The sequence below is a fragment of the Geospiza fortis genome, unplaced genomic scaffold (assembly GCF_000277835.1).
Source record: "Geospiza fortis unplaced genomic scaffold, GeoFor_1.0 scaffold185, whole genome shotgun sequence".
NCBI lineage: Eukaryota > Metazoa > Chordata > Aves > Passeriformes > Thraupidae > Geospiza > Geospiza fortis.
In genome coordinates this window covers 391,022-410,171 of record NW_005054469.1, presented here as the reverse complement: position 1 = coordinate 410,171, position 19,150 = coordinate 391,022, and the positions used below count along the sequence as shown (strand labels likewise).

The 19,150-nt window shown below is 44.1% G+C and overlaps 1 protein-coding gene across 1 annotated transcript in view; it reads right to left on the bottom strand.

The window, feature by feature from the left end:
- Positions 1 to 2,753: 2,753 nt before the first annotated feature.
- Positions 2,754 to 19,150, bottom strand: part of ISM1 (isthmin 1) — a 42,461-nt gene continuing 26,064 nt past the window's right edge. The window contains exons 4-7 of the mRNA XM_031062828.1: positions 11,805 to 12,072; positions 8,742 to 8,885; positions 6,576 to 6,665; positions 2,754 to 4,632 (exon numbers count right to left, since the gene is read on the bottom strand). Of these exons, the coding sequence (XP_030918688.1) occupies positions 4,115 to 4,632; positions 6,576 to 6,665; positions 8,742 to 8,885; positions 11,805 to 12,072 (1,020 nt within the window). The 3' untranslated portion in view covers positions 2,754 to 4,114. The remainder of the gene's footprint in view (positions 4,633 to 6,575; positions 6,666 to 8,741; positions 8,886 to 11,804; positions 12,073 to 19,150) is intronic.

The window sequence follows — 19,150 nt, the reverse complement described above, 5'->3', positions numbered from 1 at the left end:
CCTCCTCAGTGTCCTGGGTTCTGTGTGTTTGGAGGGGAGGGATGTGGCTGTGCTGGTGCCTGTGCAGGTGGATGCAGTGGACATGAATAAATTCGACTTTGTCCGCATCTGTTTTGCAGGTTTCCTCCTCGGGGTGAGAAAGAGCCCTGCCATGTCCCTGCCCCCTGTGTGGTGCTGCATGGTCCTGTGGGTGACAGTGGAGCTGCAGAGTGGCTGTGCCTGGCTGGGCTGTGAGCAGCTCCCTGCCCTGACAGCTCCCTGCCTCTCTAGGAGCAGCAGGGGCCACGTTTCTGTGTGCTCTGTCCAGCCTGAACGTGACCTTCTCCAGGGATGAGTGAGTGTGGGACTCTGCTGCTGAGCCTAAGCCAAAGCCAGACTGCCGGGAGCCATGCTGGCTGCTGGGCAGCTCCAGGGGTGTCCTGCTGGAGAACCAAGGAAAGGGAGAAAGGGAAAGCCAGTGGCTCCTCAGAGGGGGCAGATCCCTGGGCCACGACTCAACTCTCCCTCACTGCCTTCCCTCCACCAACGAGGGAGACACCACAAATGACACCCTGGCATTAAGGCCCTGCCATTCAGGCAGGGCAGATTCCTCAAGAGGAAAAGTAACTTTCCCCCTTTCCTGCCTTCAGCTGGCCCCACTCAGATGTGTCAGGTGCATCAGCAACTCATTGCAGGCAGCCCTACAACCTCAGTGTGATCGCTGTATCTGGAACAGCCCCACAAGCTCCCCAGCATTTTTCCAAGGAATGCCTTGTGTTGACAGTGCTAACCAGTCTGCACAGCAGGAGGGGGGAAAAGCAGCTGGTAACTAATGCAGGGCTGTGGGGATTCGTGGATGTGTGCATGGTTCTGGTTTTCTCTATATTGTCCTATAACCCATGTGCATCACTGTGGGTTATGTCAGTGGAATTTTGCTGCTCAGCAGCTGTCCGGGCAATGTGAAGCCAGGCCCACTCATCCTTTTAACCATCAAAGGTACAATTCAATCCATTCATGGCTGCCTTGGGGCACTGCTCCACACATCTTTCACAGCAGCTGTGCCAGCTTGATTCATTCCCACCAACTTGACTCAGAAGCCGTGCTCTAATCTGTATCTGCTGATTGATCGGAGGTTAAAAATAAGCTGGATGACTTGACTGGTTCCTTGTTTCAGTTTCCCTGCTCAGTTATGCTTGTTCCAATCCCCCCCATGTCTTTGGTTGAGTGTTCCAATATGTCTTTTCTGCGGCAACGTAAGAAACATAACAACAGCTTCTCCTCACCACCGCCCTGTGCCTGGGAATGTGTGCCACAAACCCTTCCTTGGGCCTTGCTCTAATATGAACAGCTCTGTACTTAAAGGATGGAGCTGAATTTGGCCATGGTAACCTCCATCTCCTTGCTAAAGTCTGCTACACAAAGGTATTTGGTGTACAGTTTTGGTCACTGGAAAGGAGATAAAGAAAACAGAAAATAAAATAAAATAAGCAGCCCGGCTCTGAATGGATCATTATTTATTATGAAGTAGGACAGACTTTGCATTTAATAAAGACTGTTACTTGGGAGAACAGACTATCTCAATCTGCTCTCCAGGACTCATCCTATGAAACACCTGGTAGGTGCTATGAGAAGTTATTTGGCTCCCTCAGAGTTTCCAGCCTTGGGAAATTATGAGCAGTAGGACTTGAAACTTTGTGCGTCATTTCATTTATTAGAATAATTTTTCCTCTTCCCTGACACTTTATGTGCTATGTTCTGTATTAATAGTGTAGTAGCATTTCTCAATAGCACCATAATTTACTAATCCAACAAAGGGCAGGGATGTGTTTTATATTTCAAGAATTGTGACCAATGCTCTCATCTCTCTCCCAGAGAAACCTGAGGATATTGTTCCCCCCCACATTGTGAAGTAAGAAGCAAAGCTTTCTCCCTGAAAATACCTGTCTTCCCTGTGAAGTGATCCTGGAGTTCCTTGTGCCTTTCATCCATCTGCTGTCAATTTAACTGGCTCCACGAGCTAGTGGCGCCTTCGTATGACCTTGCAAGCATTTACAAAATCTGGTTTCTATAAAAAAAATAAGGGGTGATCCGTATGTTTACCCTCTTTCTCAACTAACCACGTTTTGTTACTACCAGCTTGTGCTAGAACACATCCACGTCCTCCCCACCAGCTCAGGCCTGCATCTGGGATGCTCTGATGCCTTGGCCAAGTTCTCCAGCTGCCGAGGTGACCTCAGCGGAGCCGTCGCTGGCGCAGATGTGCGGCAGCTCTGCCCGGACTGCTGCGTTTCTGGAGACCTGGAGCACACTGCTGGGGCTCTGCAGCCCAGCAGATGTGGCAGAGCCTCCAGCACGGCTCAGACTGGGTGTGCACGGCCCTGACTGCCTCTGAACCCCTGGCTGGCACCACCTGGGCAGACAACACAGAGCTGGCCCTGCCCGGGGGCACCAGGCACGTGTCCGTCCGTGAGCTCGCAATCAACCTCACCCCAGAGGCCAACAGAGACACAGAAAAGATTTACAGGAAGCCATAGAAGGGTTTGGGTTGGAAGGGACCTTAAATGTCATCTATGTGTGTCTGTATATAGCAGAGGGAATTGCCTTTTATGTCTGTGTTGAATCTTTGAGCTCGGACTGACGGTGATGCCGGTCGGCTTTAACTCTGTGTGAGGTTCCATAAATGTGTGTCAGAGCACATAACCCCAAAATAGGCATTTCTCTAGTGACATTTAGCCTTGGTTGCCCAAATGAACACACTGACTTGCAGCAAGGCAGTCTTTCACAGAATGGAACTGTAAGTATTTATTTACCCAGGGTGTAACGTTAATCTTTCGTCAGAATGCAGATATGAGCTGCTTTATGACAGTTTGTAAACTTGCACTTTATAAAAATTTGGAAATAAAACCTTTGCCTAACAACAGTTGTGTTCTTGGAAATCAAGTTCCATCTACAGAAACCTTTTACGTTAGAGATACATCCCACATGTGAGTCATTGTTACAATTCAATAAATACTTTACAAAAATAATGCTAGCTTTTTTTTAAAAATTAAGACACTTTAAGACACCAGTAGTTCCTCCCAGGAAGCTTCCCTTAAAGAATAGCTTCTGCTGTAGGACACTGCATTCAGCATGAGAAAAATGGGGGAAAAGGGCTGGTTGCATCTTTCATCCCAGGGAACTTGTGGATTCCAGTTTTACTGTTCTCTAAAATAATAAACTTCCTTTTCTTAAAAGAAAGAAACAAGCAGATCCAAACATTCTTCATATTAAAAAGCTGGGAAGGAACTGTGATCTTTTTGGTCCTTTGACATAGATTCCTTCTCTGCCCTCACTCCTCCAAAGACTTACAGCATGCTCAGTTCACAGGTTCACAGCTGCTCTGGAAGCCCCAACAGCTGCAGCTCCGGATCAGAGATGTCTCCAGGAGGGGGCTGCTTGTAACTCTTGCAGAACCACTGCACCAGGACATTTTCTGGCCCGTAGGAAAACCACAGCTACATCTTCCTGCAAGCCTACCCCAGGTGGACTGCAAATACCTGAGCTAGAAGGTAACAGGAAGAATTCCAAGAGGAAAAATCGGCAGGGATTTTCTATATTCACTTTTGACTGTTACCCTTCAAAAAAAAATTCTTCCCTCCTTAGATATGACTGGTCATGAAACCAATTATAGAGAAAACTGATGCTGTAGGTGCATTAATCTTGTAAACCATTCCCATATGGAAGAGTACATTCTTCAATCCTATTGTTTATAACAACTTTTAAGTATGTGCCTCCTCAGCTGGGGCCTTGGGGCCTGATGATGATGGCAGCTACCCCCCACCCCCTTCATTAGGTTACAGATGGGAAATAAAATGAAATGCACATTATTACATGAACGTTATTGCAGTATAAAATCCTATCAGGACAAGACTTATGTATGGCTGTATGCAAAAATAGGTGTGTGTGAGACAGAGAGATATGTGCTTATAAATTACACACACTGTGAAAAATACTCGTGTATTATATTACAACTATATACATTCATTAGAAAGGAACTGACCGGCCCCTGTCGAGGAGCCAGTGCAGCAGCCATCACCAGTTCTTTGGCATCCAGGAAACGAATGCTATTTTGCATCTGAAGAAAAGGAAAATCTTCTCAGTATTCCCTTGCTTCTTGAAACTGCTTGTAGTAGTCCTCGTCTGAGGGGTTTTCCGTACACTTCTGCCCGTTGTTGGGAGGCCGGGCTTCGTTGTAGCGGCTCCAGTCCCCCTTGCATATGATCCAAGGCAGAATGTCCACTTTGTAGTGGAGCTCTGCTGAGAATTCGATGCTGATCAGGTTGGGTGTCCCTGCCCCCTTGCCCCTGGTGATCAGCTGCATGCTGTCATCGTAGCAGCAGTGCTGTGCTGCCAGCGTGGTGCTCTCCAAGGACAGCATGGAGCGGATGCAGTACCGCGCCGTGGGCTTGTAGATCTCCAGCTTTTCCTTTGGACCACTCGCATCCTTCCAGCGGAAGTTCTTCCTCTTGAGCCGGTCAAAGATTTCAGCAGTGCTGTAGGCAACCTCTCTGGGGTAGGAGCAAGGGCAGCTGGGGAGGTCGTTGACCACTTTGTGCATGTATTTCTTCAGGAACTCGCTCTTGCAGCTCATCCATCTCTCACAGCTGTCAGTATCTGTTTCAGGGCAGGAAAAGGAAACTTAAGATACATTAAGCAGCATCCCAGTTGGTGTGATCAGTGACAGCAGCTGAGTCAAGTGTAGCTGTTCAGCACTGTCGCCCTGATTTTTAAAGTTTTTCTAAGCCTTCTGAAGTTTATGTTCTTGTAATGAACTTTCTCACACACTTTATGTAAATAACTAATTGTTTTGCATTCTTTTATGGAAGGAGATAAATTTAATAGACTGTTGGTTTGTCCAGTGTCATTGGAGAGGTGGCACTGTCACCCTCCAATCCACTGTCACTTTTAGAAATCTATAAGAAATTAGAAGTTCTCTTTTTACCATCAGAAAGCTGAGTGTCCTCATCGTGTTATTTCATGTCCTACAGTGACACAGCACGAGTGCTCTGCTGCAGAAAGAAAGGGCAGTCACAGTTTGCTGCCCTGCCCACAGTGTATTACTGTGCTGTCCTGTCAGATAAAGAAATCACCTGTGACTGACTTCAGGGCTAGTCTGAGTTACAGGGCAGAACCAGGCCAGTGGGAATCTGTGACACTTTTTCTACCCGGCAAATTCTAATTAAGCTACTGATATCCCCATGAGGCACAAGAGACACTACCATGGGTTGCTAAGTAGCAGAAAAAGGGAAATTACAGTGATGTGGTGCCAGTCTCCAGTTAGAGCCCTTAGTCAGAACACACTCAACAGGAAAAATGGCAGTCAGATGATGAAGGATTAAGTTCCAGATGATGCTAGAGATTCCAAGATAGCAAGCAAGGCCTGTATTACTCTTTCTGAAGTACATTTTAGACCCTAATTTAGTCTTTCTTTAAAGAACAAATATTTTTTTTCTATTTGATATTCACTTTTCAAGCATCAATATCTCAAACATGGAGACTGACATCTTATCTGGCAAATGCAGCCAGAAGTGATTCAGGTTCTGAAAGGACATATGTGACAAAAGATCAGAGTGGCTGTACATGAGCAGGAGTTTATGGTGCCAGAGGCATGATGTACAGCTGGGATTAAAGAGATTTGTAGACCAGTAGCATATTTAATACCAGCACTTCATTATTTTGCAAGACTCTTGGCAGAATCTAGGTAAACATCTCCTGCCTAAAACATTATTTAAGGTGTCTATATCATCCTATGGGCTGTCAAAAACCACCTGCATATCTTGCTCCACACTTACTTTAAGGGGACTCTGCAGGAGAGAAATTAACTGGGACCTAAAACTCTTGCAGCACACATTCTTGCAAAATATTTACTTAGTGATCTGTGTCCTGTTTTTCTATCTCCTTAAAGAGTCTCATCCTGGCTGTCATTAACTATTGTGCTCTGCTCTCCCACAGTAGGGAGGTGCTGGGTTACACTGTTTATTCAATTAATCCAGCATCCAGTGTCTCTGAATGGCCACACTGTGGTTTCATTGAAGGGACGAAATCAGAACATTGCAGATGTTGGACTGAGTTTTAGATAGCTCAGAATCAAGCCATGCCCTATAAAATTGCTTTGGCTACTCCCAACGCAGCACACAGAGCTATAAAAGCAATGCACGCTCATAAAAGTCATTGTCCTTTTTTTCTTTTTAATTTTTCTGATGTGACAGCTGTGTTCTTTTACATGAAATGAAAATGCTTTTACAGGGTCTTCCATTCGAGGCTATTTTAATCAAAATAATAAAGACTGTTTTATTTCCCCCCCCCCCCTCCATTACTGTGGAGTCTTACAGCTCTTTTCTGAATAAGGACAACAAATAACCCTTTTATGATGAAACAAGCACAGAACTTAAGAGGAGAAAGATTCTACGACCAAAGCAAATTTTCAGATCACAAATGTGAGCAAGATAACAAATGGCTGTTACTAAATGTTAAACTCAGTATCTCGGTCCCACAGGACTAAGAAAATCCTAAGGAAGTCTCTTATCTGTTACTGAAGGATTGGCTAGGCTGCTTACCAACTTCAAACAGTTTGGTTGCATTGAAGTCTTCACTCCCTGCAAGCAAGCTCACTTCTGTGGCAGCTGTCCGGAAGGTATCTTCGATCCCTAGGACAAACACGAGTTAGTGCTGCTGGTGTTTCCCCACTCCAACACAATGGAACCAGCTGCCTCCTCGCCTCCCCTTCTTCCCCAGGCTCTGCAAGGTGCTTTGTTTTGGCAGGGAACCATCCTGAAGCTGCTGCTGGACTGTTCTTTTAAAACCATAATGACCAAGGAACCTGTGCTGTTAATAAGGTAAAACAGAGTGTCAGGGCTGAAGGCAGGTCAGGAACCTCATCTCTGCATGTGGGTAACCATTTCTCAAGGAAGAATGATGCTGTTACAAGAAGACTGATGCTTGTTGGTCTCTCCCAGTGCCAGGCAGTTAAAAGGTGTGAGTAGGCAAGAGATAACCAACCTCTCCAAAAAATTCCATCCCCACCATTTTACAGCTGTCAAGTAAAATATCAGGATCTCAACATATGAGGATTTACCAGCAGCCTCCAGTTAATTGTTTGCTACCAGCTGACACAGAGATTGCCAGAAAAATGATCTTGCCAAAGTAAACATCCTTTTGTTGCTGCTTTAGTTCAGCCTATTGAGGTGCCTAGCATTTCTGTGCCATGCAGGCTTAACACCAGTAGGTTTTACGGTTTTTTCCCTTTCCTCTTTATTGAATTAAAGGCCTCTAAAGAGAACTGAAAGATCTTTAAGATGTGATAACTATATGATTAATAATGAAGTCTATTCACCATCCATTTTCTTGCCAATGAACTTTCTCCTGATCTCCTGAACTGGGGCATAATAGTGGCTTGCAAAGCTTCAAAACAGCCTCAGGCCAATTTTCAACAAAATTATCATAGAGTTTTGCCTTAACTCCAGCACTAGATGTAGAATAATAGATACCCAAGAACCCATTACAAGGCAGTAATTCACTGCGGGAATTATAAACAGCAGAAGCTGAGCTTTGACCTTGTAATTTCGAAAATGTCAGCACAGCATCAAAGAGTGAATATATTTTGCTTGCTGATCGTTGGAGGTCTCTTGTATGACATAATATATTCTTTCAAGTTTGCCACTTTTTGGTGCTAGCTGGTAATAAATACTAGAGAATATAACTGGGGGTTACTTGCTTTCTTCTGGAATTAACTCCTTATTATTGAGGTTTTAGGATGCATGAGAGCATGCAGAAACATTTTTCCCTGAACTGCCTCGCAGTTGTTGCTTTGCAATGGAGACATGGATCTATCTGCAAGTCAGAAACTTCTCTCCAACTCTCTCACCAAGTCTTCTAAGTCTCCTCTCCAGCAGTGCTGACATTTTACTTCCCATTAAAAAAGCCTGACCTCCAGCTTAAAAATTTCTGCCTTTCTGAGTCATTAAGTAAACGGAGAGTAATGCATACTACCACGACTTGTGTTTTCACTTCTCTCTGATCTTGGGAAGTAATGAACTTGCACCTATCCCCTGCATTGTGGCAGCTACTGCATGACAAATTGGTCTAAATTAAAACACACAGCAACATTTAAAAAACAGTTTTCCATAGCAGCTTCAAATTTTCATGATTGCTTGAGTGCTCAGCTCTGATTTTGCCAAAGTGAAGATGGTAAGTGTGTGATGGTAAGGACACTTCAAAATGTCAAATCCTGTGAATAGGTAGGAGCTAAGGCTCCTTGGCCATATTTTCTGAATATATTCAAGCCAAAACGACACATTCCTTCATCCCTCTTCACGATGCAAGCAATGCCATCCCCTTCACAGCAAAACAGGAGCTCACTGAGGTAACACCACAGCCGGTTGGAATTCTAAAACAGCTCCAAATTTGTTTCAGGGGAGTAGATCACACCCTTTAGAAGACAAAACACCCATGCACAAAAACGACTGCCATGACCTAGAGAAAGCCTGTACTTGTCTTTTAAGTCCCAGGGGATGATGTCTTTTAAGTCCCAGGGGATGGCGGACCACATCTAGCAGTGCATCATTACTACAAATAAACAGCGTTGAAAATCTCTTTTGCCCGCCGGCACCCTTACCTTGCCACGGAGCACACAGCCCCCAGGCTCTGTGTGCAGGAGGGCTCTCTCCACCCCTGCCCACCCATCCCTGCTCCCCCTGGCAGCAGTTCCCAGGAGCAGCTCCCACCTGGGCAGCTGGGCCTGTCGCAGGTGCGGGACTCGGTGGCGGTGCAGGCGTAGCCGCAGGACCGCGTGCGCTTCTGGCTGCCGCTGCCGCAGGTGACGCTGCACGGGGACCAGGGGCTCCAGTCGCCCTCACCGTCCATGTAATCTGTTCACAGGACAAATGCGATGAAGGAAATGAGGAAACAAGACTCCTGCTACCCAAAAACTACTGTGTGGTGGTTTTTGTCAAGCAGGCAAAGCACGAATGGAATCCAGATGTCTCTACCTGAAGCTGGGGCCGAGTGCCAGGCGCGAGCCTGCTGCTTAAATGGTTTTCACACTTGGTGCTCCTCAGGGAATTGCACGAAACATTATTTGAAAAAATATTTCCTTTCTCTTTTGACCTTTTGGCTGCTGAGGATCCTCAGCTGCAAAGCTCGGTCGTGAACTAACAGTACCCATCTATTCACATCATTTCCCTGCATACAGGAATGTGTTTGTGGACCACAGACTAATCAGGCAAAGGATAAATTGAGTTTTCTTTTTCATCTTTTCAAAGCACACAACAGTACTCAGTTTTTGGGCAAGATGCATGTTATGGGAAGCTAAGGGTCATGAGTGAAAATCACAATTTTGTTTTTCAGTCCCTTGAACGGGGAATATTGCTGTGAGAGCAGGGAAGTGGATGCTTTTCTTGCACCAAGAACAACATGCAATATTTAGTGTTTCATGTGAATTATTAAATAACATCAAATCTGACTATTTCTTAGAAGGAACCTTATGAAAAAGAAACACAATTTTGTTTTCTTCTGGCAGACAGCCAAAGGCACGGGACACCAAAACAAAAAGCTGATGTGCTGTGAGTATCTAAACCTTTCAGAACCAGCTTCCTTTGTGTGCTGTGTAAACTATTGCACATCCCACCATGTGAAGGCCACCCAACAAAGACCATGAACCTGTCCCAGCTTTCTTGTCTCCCCACTGGCCTCCCTAGCTGAGGGAACATTTGGCTTAATGGTTTTCCCTGCAACCTACAGGAGATATTTTACTGTGATCATAACTTGCAGCTGTAGCTCCTTTGGGTACACCGCCACTGACAGCAAAGCAAAATCTGGTTTAGTGGCTCTGAGGCTGCCCTGCTCTATAGCTCTAGGTGAGAGTACCTAAGCTACAGCAAAGCCAGGGAGGATCCCTGCCTTGCCTGGCCTCTGTGCTACACACTTTCCCCAGGGCCATGCTGTCTGTGGGCTTCCTGAGCTGGTTAGCAGAACACGTAACTTGATTTGTTCCATATGCAGCGACTGACAACAGCTCTGGGGGGTGCTATTAAACATTTATTGCCAGGAGTATGGGAAAGTTATAGATCTCACTCAGAGCAAGCTGCCTAGATGTGAGTTCCTCGTGGCAAGGACCTTACATGTTTCTCCTCCTTTTCTGACAGGGCTGATGATGGGGAAGCTGCCGCACTGGAATCAGGTGTCTGTGGTGGGATGTGGGTGTGAACACGGCTAACGTCAGTGTGCAAGACCTGTGGTTCTGGGATTTGCCAGCAGGCAGGCACCACAACAGTCCAAAAATGCATCAGATGTCTCAGGAAAATGTGATCTGCCCACTATGCCTGGCCCTGCTCTTCTTCCCAGCTCCTTTCCAATTCTTTTATCTCCATGCGGCTGGCGAGGAGGAGGGCAGGAGAGCAGGCACAATTCCTGTCAAACAGATGCCCAGGAAGGGCAGGGAGAGCCCTTGGCAGTGGCAGGAGGGGAGAGAGACACACACAGGAAAGGTATGAACGTGTCAGTGGGTGGAACATCTACACCCCTCATGGGCAGGATCTCCTACTGCATCCTCCTGGACAGCATTTTAGGTTAGACAAAAGGACAGGAGCTGTTTCCAGCTAGCTGGATGCTCTGGTGTGCAGCAGGGAGCTCTAGGATAATTTTTAGACCTACCTACCTTATGTTTACAGTGCACTATGAAGCACACTATTGAATATACCATGTTAGATTTTCAGCTGCAGCTCAACCTGTTCTTCCTGTTTTCATATTTGTAATTCTTACTATGATTTTTCTATCACGATTAACTTATATGAATAACTACCTAAGATATGAATTCTTGCAAATAAATCCAGCCCACAAATAAATACAGGTGCAAAAAGAACGGATAGATTTCATCTTCTTCAAAATTTAATACATATGTATGTGTTTAAACATACTTTTATTCCACAGTTTTTATTCCATTAAAAACTCTCTCTTGATTTTTAAGATTCTAGTACTTCAAGTCAGTCAAACCATGGAAGAACAAGTTTGTTTTACCCAAGCACTATGCAGCATCTGGAGAGTAACAACAGAAATGCCAGGGTAAAAGTACCATGGCTTTGACACCTTGTTCTGACTAAAAGTAATCTGTATTTACACACAACTTAAATTCAAGGGGCTCTTCCTGTGAGCACAGTTTAGCTCACCTCCCTCGGGTCATTCCCATGTGGATAGTCACAGCCTGTCAGGGCAGTGAAGAGCTGCAGCTCTTCTCTGTTTCTAGTTTCTGCAACTATTTCATATAACAAGCTGAAAACAATTGTTTTCCCCATGACACATCTGGAAGAATATTACACACACAAAAATACACAATGTTCCTGCTGCACACGCCACTCCCCACACATGCACCAACATAACTCATCTTATTTGTGTATCCACCAAATACTACCACGTTTCACATCTTGCTTATTTATCCAATAGTTATATTCTGGTTCCCAAACCACCACACGATTCTAAATTTGTACTTACCCTTACTCTAAAAATAAATATGAAACCTTGTTTCCTCCACTTTTGTAAAAAAAGCACACGTTGGACTAAAAAAGGCCCTCTTCTGGGATAACTGGTATGATTTTCAAGATTATAGACTTACTAGTGGAATGCAGCTACCACAGCACAGCTTGTGCATTTGCATAGATTTGTATTTGAAAGCTGATGAACAAAAGCCACATGTTGAAAAACTCTATTTTGCTTGAATCTCAGCCACGCCTCACCATTCTCGTTCCCCCTCCCACGCTTGTTTTTGACAATCCCAGGATGCCCAACAAACCCACCGTACTCTGGCTGCTCCTTGGACTGGAACGCCCGGTGACTGGGTGCATGGCTCTCCCACCCACCCAGCGGGTTTAGGAAGTTGCTGTCCTCAGTGGTGCTGTCGTATTTGTAGTCCTGGTCACCGCTGCTCATGCGAGTCAGAGTGGAGGACCTGTGCCACCAGCTCCTCCAGTCGGGCGATGGGGCTGGCCAGCTGGGCTTGCTGCCCTCCTTCTGCAGCTCCTTGTCCGGCTCTGCGTCAGGGCTGTCCACCACTTCAATGGTAACCTGCGGGATTCAGAGCAGACCAGCCTGACTGTCAGTGCCTCCTCTTTGTCAGGGGGGAAACTTTCCACACAGCAAAGACAAGGTCTGGTGTTGGTGAGGGTCCCCAGGACGAGGGAAGAGATGAATATGACTCCATGTTCTCAGAAGGCTGATTTATATTATATTATATTATATTATATTATATTATATTATATTATATTATATTATATTATATTATGAATACTATACTAAAACTATACTAAAGAAATAAAGGATGCAGACAGAAGGTTTAACAAGAATGAATAACAAAAACTCGTGACTCCTCAGAGCCTCAACACAGCTGGACCGTGATTGGCCATTGAGTTAAAACAATTCACACGAAACCAATCAAATATGCACCCATTGGTAAACAATGTCTAAGCCATATTCCAAAGCAGCTGAGGCTTCTCAGCTTCCCAGGAGAAAATCCTGGGCAAAGAGGAATCTTCAGAAAATATCACGGTGACAGACAAGGTGCTGCCTGGCAAAGGGGCTGTGCAATACCATGGGTCTGGCATGTTGTAAACCATGCGTGGATTACTGAGCGCAGAAACGTGCAGAGAGACCTCGGAACCAAGGCTAGGAAAAATCCTGCACAAAATAATAACCCACACTGTGCCTAAAACCCTCGCAGCAGAACTCTCTGCCTTATGGGGAAAATGCATTTAGAGCCTAACATATATGACCAGGAAAAAGAAAACCAAAGCTGTGTTCTATGCTGAGGCTGAATTTGAGGCAAGCATGGAGCACACCAGTGTGCAGAGGCTGTTCTAAGGACTTGGGCTGACTCAAGATAAGCAAGGCCATATGTGAGAAGGTCAAGATGCAGAGCCCAGGTGTTGCTGGGTTTGCATCTGTCTTGCCCCTCTGGCAGCAGCCCAGCTGTTACTGCTGCATGAAACCACACTTTGTGGCAGTGATGGGAGCCAGCAGCTCCTCTGACCATTGCTGACTGAGCCACTTGCTGCAAAGCCCTTTAAAGTAGGTCCTTTTGTCATGCTGGCAGAGCATAATGACCTGTTATGGTCAACCTGTTTATGGTTTCTAACAGAAGCCCAGAACCAAAATTCAGAGTTTGCTGCCCAGTTCCCTCACAGACATCACAAATGTCAGGATCATTCTGCATAGGAGCAACCTTTGATTATTGCTTTCTGTGCTGAACAATGTGTAATTGTAAAACTCTTGGATAAATACTGTGTATGCATATAGGTGGCCATTTAGGTAGAAGCAGAGACTCTCCATCAGAAACCTTGGCTCTGTGAGTCATGCAAGCATTGCCTGGCCACAGATAGATCATAAAATGCTCTGATGTTTCATGCTAATATGGTTCAGCGATTACACTGGACTGGCTAAACAACCAGAAGTGACTGTCAGATGCATCTATAATGTTTAATAGGTACAGAGGCATTTTCAGCCTTTCAAGATGATACACAATGAAAATCAGGTTGTATAAAACAGAAACAATGCACTGTTATGCTAAAAGTAATTTACACAGCTCTGTGGACGGGCATTGTACATAAAAGATTAGTTTTAGACAATTGTTATTACTAAAATCACAAGACACACACAAGAAAAAGAAAGAAAAGGTCACAGCTACCTGTGATCCACAGGCTGTGACACTGGAAGCAAAGCAGAGCTGTTGTATCTTCGGAGCTGCAAACACAAACAATGCCCACACATCCTTTCTTTGGAGACAGGAGATTTTGAACCTATTTCATGCTTTGCATTTTACCATAGACCAGGCCATTGAAATGAAAAAACTTGCAGGCTACTAGGAAGCTCCACTGGGAAAAGAGCAAGAGCAAGGGAAAGTGCAGCTGTCAGCCTAATAGCTTCTTTACACAAAGGGTATTTCACTCCCAGCCTAAATATGGAATTGGAATGGTTACTTCATTAAACCTCAGTTTCTACAGACCAAGAATGAAAATGGATTTCATAAGCTTGAAAACATCAGAGTCAGTTCAGGGATTCAGAACTGTTACCTCCATCCAAGCAAAACAGAGTTTTCACAAGAAATGAAAGGAAATGGCTTTGCTGAGCAGCAAACACTGCCAGTGGTGGGGCTTTAGTACTCCCCACCTGGAAATCAGTACAATTCTAGTACTTTAGCAGCAAGTATTTTTAGGACCACACTAACTGTCTGAGCAACAACTCAGCAAAGTGGAAAAAACCAAACCCTCTGATTTAAAAAAATGATAATTGCTCCATATGCTTTGATAATCTGTAGCTGTATGAAAGTCAATCAGCGTGAACTGGCATTATTTCAGCCAAGGACAATTTGAAGAACCACAAGAACTTGATTTTAAATAATGATTGATGATGCCAAGTCAGCTTAAGGAAAAGAAGGTTTGCAGGGACAGAGAAACATCTGCTGAGCTTGGTGAGGAAAGGCAGGTGAAACATGCACACTTCCAGCGTCACCAGACCTCCAGCAGTGCTGCCACTAACTTACTTCCAAGACTGGAATATCTGTGCAATCGGCCACTTCAGTCTGTTTTTCCCTCTGAGGAAGCTTATTAGAAAGGCCTCTAAAATGAGTTTTCCAACTCACAGCCAATTTAAAAACCAAAAACACCAAAAGCAAAATCCAGTGTTGTAGTCTGATACATATCTATGTTCCCCTCTGCACTGCTTTAAGCTTTGATTACCAAGGTGTTTATTGTGGAATAAAAATCATACAGTGAAAGAAATTCTGTAAAGAATCCTGGGATAGTCTGAGCTGCCACTCTTGGAAATCAGAAGCCAGCTTCAATGGACTCTGGTGTTTCCAGGGACTTGGCTTAATGGACCTTCCAGAGGCACAATCCTAGTAATCCCTCCTCCATTCTATGACCTAGAAGTTAGGGCAGAATTGTGAGAACAGCTCACTGCTGTTTCAGCGAGCAATTGCTCCCTTATCCCACTCTAAAATTTTGAAAAATGAGCTTTCACTGAGTTCTTCCCAGTACTCACAGATAGACTTACAGTGTTAGTTCATGACTGCACTTACACATATGCTTCTACACATGCATGGCATGGAAATATGTAACTTGTGTGATCAGTTTCTATATTGGAGGCTGTTTATAAAAAGGAATAAAGGAATAAAGGAATTAGAGAATAAAGATCAAGAACTAGAGTAATACAAACCAGGCATTTAGAGAAGCTCTGGAAAAGCTTTCATACTGTGTAAGTATTCCAACAAAAACATGTTCTCTTAAAAATTAAAAAACAGATCTGGTTTAGCAGTTCTATCTTGGAGCCTGTTTTAGAGGCCCATTTCTTCTTCCAGTGATTATCAAAACTGTAAAGATTTTTCTCAAGCTTCCCAAAATGTCTGTGGTAACACAGTTCTTGTATAAATCCACAGTCATCCCCAGAAGTATTCAAACCTAAAATAAAGCCACTTCTTTTATGGTTGTATGAGCTAGGAATAAGGTCATTCATCTGAAAATTGTTAAAAACAATTGGCGTAGGCACATTAAAACAACAGATTTGCAGGCAATTTCTAATGAAACAAGTGTATCATGCACAGATGTCTCCAGACACCAACTTCCAATTTTCTCCCGGCCAAAAATATACAGAAGATAAATATTATCCCAGCCTGCTAGAGTGCACAAAAAGTTCTGTGTTCTTTGTCCTGTTTACTGAGACAATGTTTCTGAATTCACTTTGCTGGTGTAAACATTGCCCTAAGTGACCAGAAGATTATGTTTCAGGAAGAACTATGTTTGTGATGTTGTGCAAGCAGCAGATCCTACAGCATTTCTATCCTGTTCTTTTCATGCAATTGATGCAAATTTTCCATAGAGAACTTGTCATTCTGGGTAAGATAGACATGTGCCAGTCAGCAATGAGGTAAGTATAACAGGAGAACAGAAACAAGTTCAGTATGAGACTGAGATGGTACATCTGGCTTTACATCACATAATTTCAATTAAAATGCTATCAGCAGTGGCAATAATTTACTTCTGGTTGTGTCATGTCACTTGGAACAGTTTTCTGGACTTGAAAAGTGAAGGTCCCTCAAGCTTTGTTGGGAGCAAAGACAATGTGACTTGAGACCTGAAACTTCTATTTAATGTTGGCAATCCAATTTGCAATCTCCGATGAGCCCAAATAAACCCCAGAAATAAAAATGTGTTCCAGCCCTGAATTCTGCACTCTGCAGTGAGCTCTTGTTACAGCATGACACAAGGAAACCTGCAAAGCTCTGGTGTTGGCAGGAGTTTAACCTTGGCACCCTGGACTTTCTGCCCACACAAGGCTCTCCAGCTGGAACAACCAGCTCCTGCAAGGCTCCGCTGTGCTTCCAGTGCTGCACCTGGCAACAACTGCTTTGCTACAACCTCAAAGTGTTAAAGCTTACAGGCATTACAAGAAACAAGCAGTACTGGGGCCCTCTGGCTCTTCCTGTGCTAAATTAGAGATGAGACTGGTAGGACTGGTCAGACACTGTTGAGTCTCTTGTGATAACACCAAAAGGGCGTTGCTTTCCAATGCACTGAAACCAGCAGCTTCAAAGGACAAATATAAATGATAGCTAAAAAGTTCATCTAATAAAATATGTGAAAAGGGACGTTGTGATGCGAGGTGGAGGTGAGGGAAATGTCCATGGGTGAACCTGGAGAGGAGCTGAGGCCTGCAGTTCTTTTTTCAAAGCAGATCACACAGCCTTGTTTCTCTGTAGTTGTGTATGTTCCTAGAGTGGGTGGTTTTGTGTAGATGTGTTTCTAAGACAAGGCAGTAACCCAGTAGGTATCAAAGAGAGAAAATAGGTAACAAGTAGATAACACAGCAAACACAGCAGCACAGGAGTGGTGCAGCTGGTGAATGTGGCCACAGGCCTCATGGCAAATGGCAAAGACCAAGCAGGCATTAACTTCTTTAAAAGCACTCCTGTCAATTAACATGGTTATCAACATGGTTTTAAACAGGAATCCTACCTGTTTCTGTGCAGTTTTCACCCAGAACCTGTCACCTCATCAAAAAGTTCAACACATCCATTACAACTGGAGCTCACCCAGCTGGGCTTCAGCTCTACTGGTCATGAGGCTTGACCAAGACCTAAGTTCAGTGAGGAACATTAATATCAACAAAATGCCCTTATTGCCCTGCAGCTGTGACAAGGCTGGATAGGGCTCTGAAGAACCTGATCTGGTGGAAAGTGTCCCCGCCCATGGCAGGGGGAATTAAACTAGATTATCTTGAAGGTCCTTCCCAACCCAAACCACTCCACAGTTCTATGAGTTTTCCCTTTTCTGCTCATTTGTCATGGTGTCAAGCACTGGGGGAAGCAGCAAAGCAGTGCCACAACAGAGCAGCACACCCCCTGACCCTGTTTCAGTACATAAACCTGGGAAACCACTAATAAAAAGAAAAGGTGAGGGACAAGAGCAAGAGTTCAATTGCAGGTTGAAACATCTGGCTTCAAACAGAGGGTTGGCTGCAGAGAGAGGACAGGTTGTAGAAGGCTGTTTGGAACAGACATGAAAAACCCATCAGAAATGGAAAACAGGCAGGTTCCTGCACACCTCCCATGTGACTTCATTCTGCTGCTCAGGGGAAAAAACAATTCTGGCTTTGAATAATAACCCTGACCAATTACAGGGTCTGCATAGGCATCCCTTGGCTGGTGTGTCAAACAAGTGCAAACCTAGACAGCAGGGATTTTCCACTTGTGAAAGGAACTGAAAAAAAAGTGTAATCAGTTTTTATAATCACCTTATCATCTAGAAGTCTTCCATGCATTGACAGAATTGTTAAAATGACAAAAAAGGAAACAAAATACCCCAAACCAAGCAGCCAGTCTGTGCTCACTGTGGTTACTCTCAACAACCAGTGTGGAAGCATAGCTGAAGCATAAAATGCCACTTTAAATGATGGGAGATTTTACAAGGCTAGAACACCACAGGAAGGCCAAGGAGGGTTATCCTGGTCATGTATGCAAAGAGTCACTTGGATTACTGCAGCTCTGACTGTTGCTTCTGAGGGTTTTCTAGAGACAGTCTGCTGGACTGACATTATCATCTAATAAATATGGCAGTACCTGGGGTAATCTGAATCCTCTGATGGTGTTCTGATACTCACTTTTAGTTCTTCACTAAAACAGCACATATCAGGGCATGATACAGCAAGCATAATCTCACAGAGAACCAGAAGAACCAGAGAAGAAATGGCCCTAAAGAGAACTCACTGGAGTATTTTTTCCACCTGCATTTTTGGAAGAATTTTATGCCTCTTTCTTGGATTTCTAATTCCCAGGTAAAATTTCCATTAAAAAATGTTATTTTTGGTTTATGCAGTAGAAGGAAAAAGAGGTTTTGAGTCTTTGAGAAGAAAATGTGGCCATTGTGCTATCTTAAAACAGAGGCTGTTTTCTCCTATCCAGCCTCTCAGTCCTAGGAGGACTCTTTAAGTCAACACTCCCAGAATTGTAACTACAGATCTGGGAGCCATTGTGCAAAAAGACAAATAAGCATCAATTCTGTTTTCACCTGCTAAATAGCTGATGAGAAATTTGCAAGTCAACAAGTGTCTCTGTTTCTGTTCAGGTCAGTATAGTACTGTTTAACAAGCAAGAATTCACTATAATCCTGTTTTTTCGTAAAAGAGTAGGCCAACTTTTACAACGTTTAGGCAAAAAAATAAACTTTCTCTGACTCTGTAAGGAATTAATGGGAGTTTTATGTCCATGAGGATTGACCAGCTGTAAGACTGTCAAACAAGAACTTAAAGAAGCTTTGTGTAATCACTATTTACTCACCTAAATAAGCAGAGTAAATTCAGAGTAAATAAAATGTAGAACTTAGGAAGCCTCTTTCTGAAAGGGCTCAAGCTTGTGCACAAGAGCTCTGGGATCAATGTTGCCCCTTTCCAGTTTACAGGACCAGTCTTCCCAGTTCCCAGAGCCCAGCAAAACTGCTGACAGAGTTGCTGACATATTTCCAAGATTGGGTGGTGGAAAAAGAGGTCTTAGCAGCAGCAGCAGTTACTATGAAAACAAGCCAGGGAACTGTTTCCATCTCTTTTATCCCTGTGTCTAAACTTTGTATGCTGTCACCACTCAGGAAAGGTTTTTGTT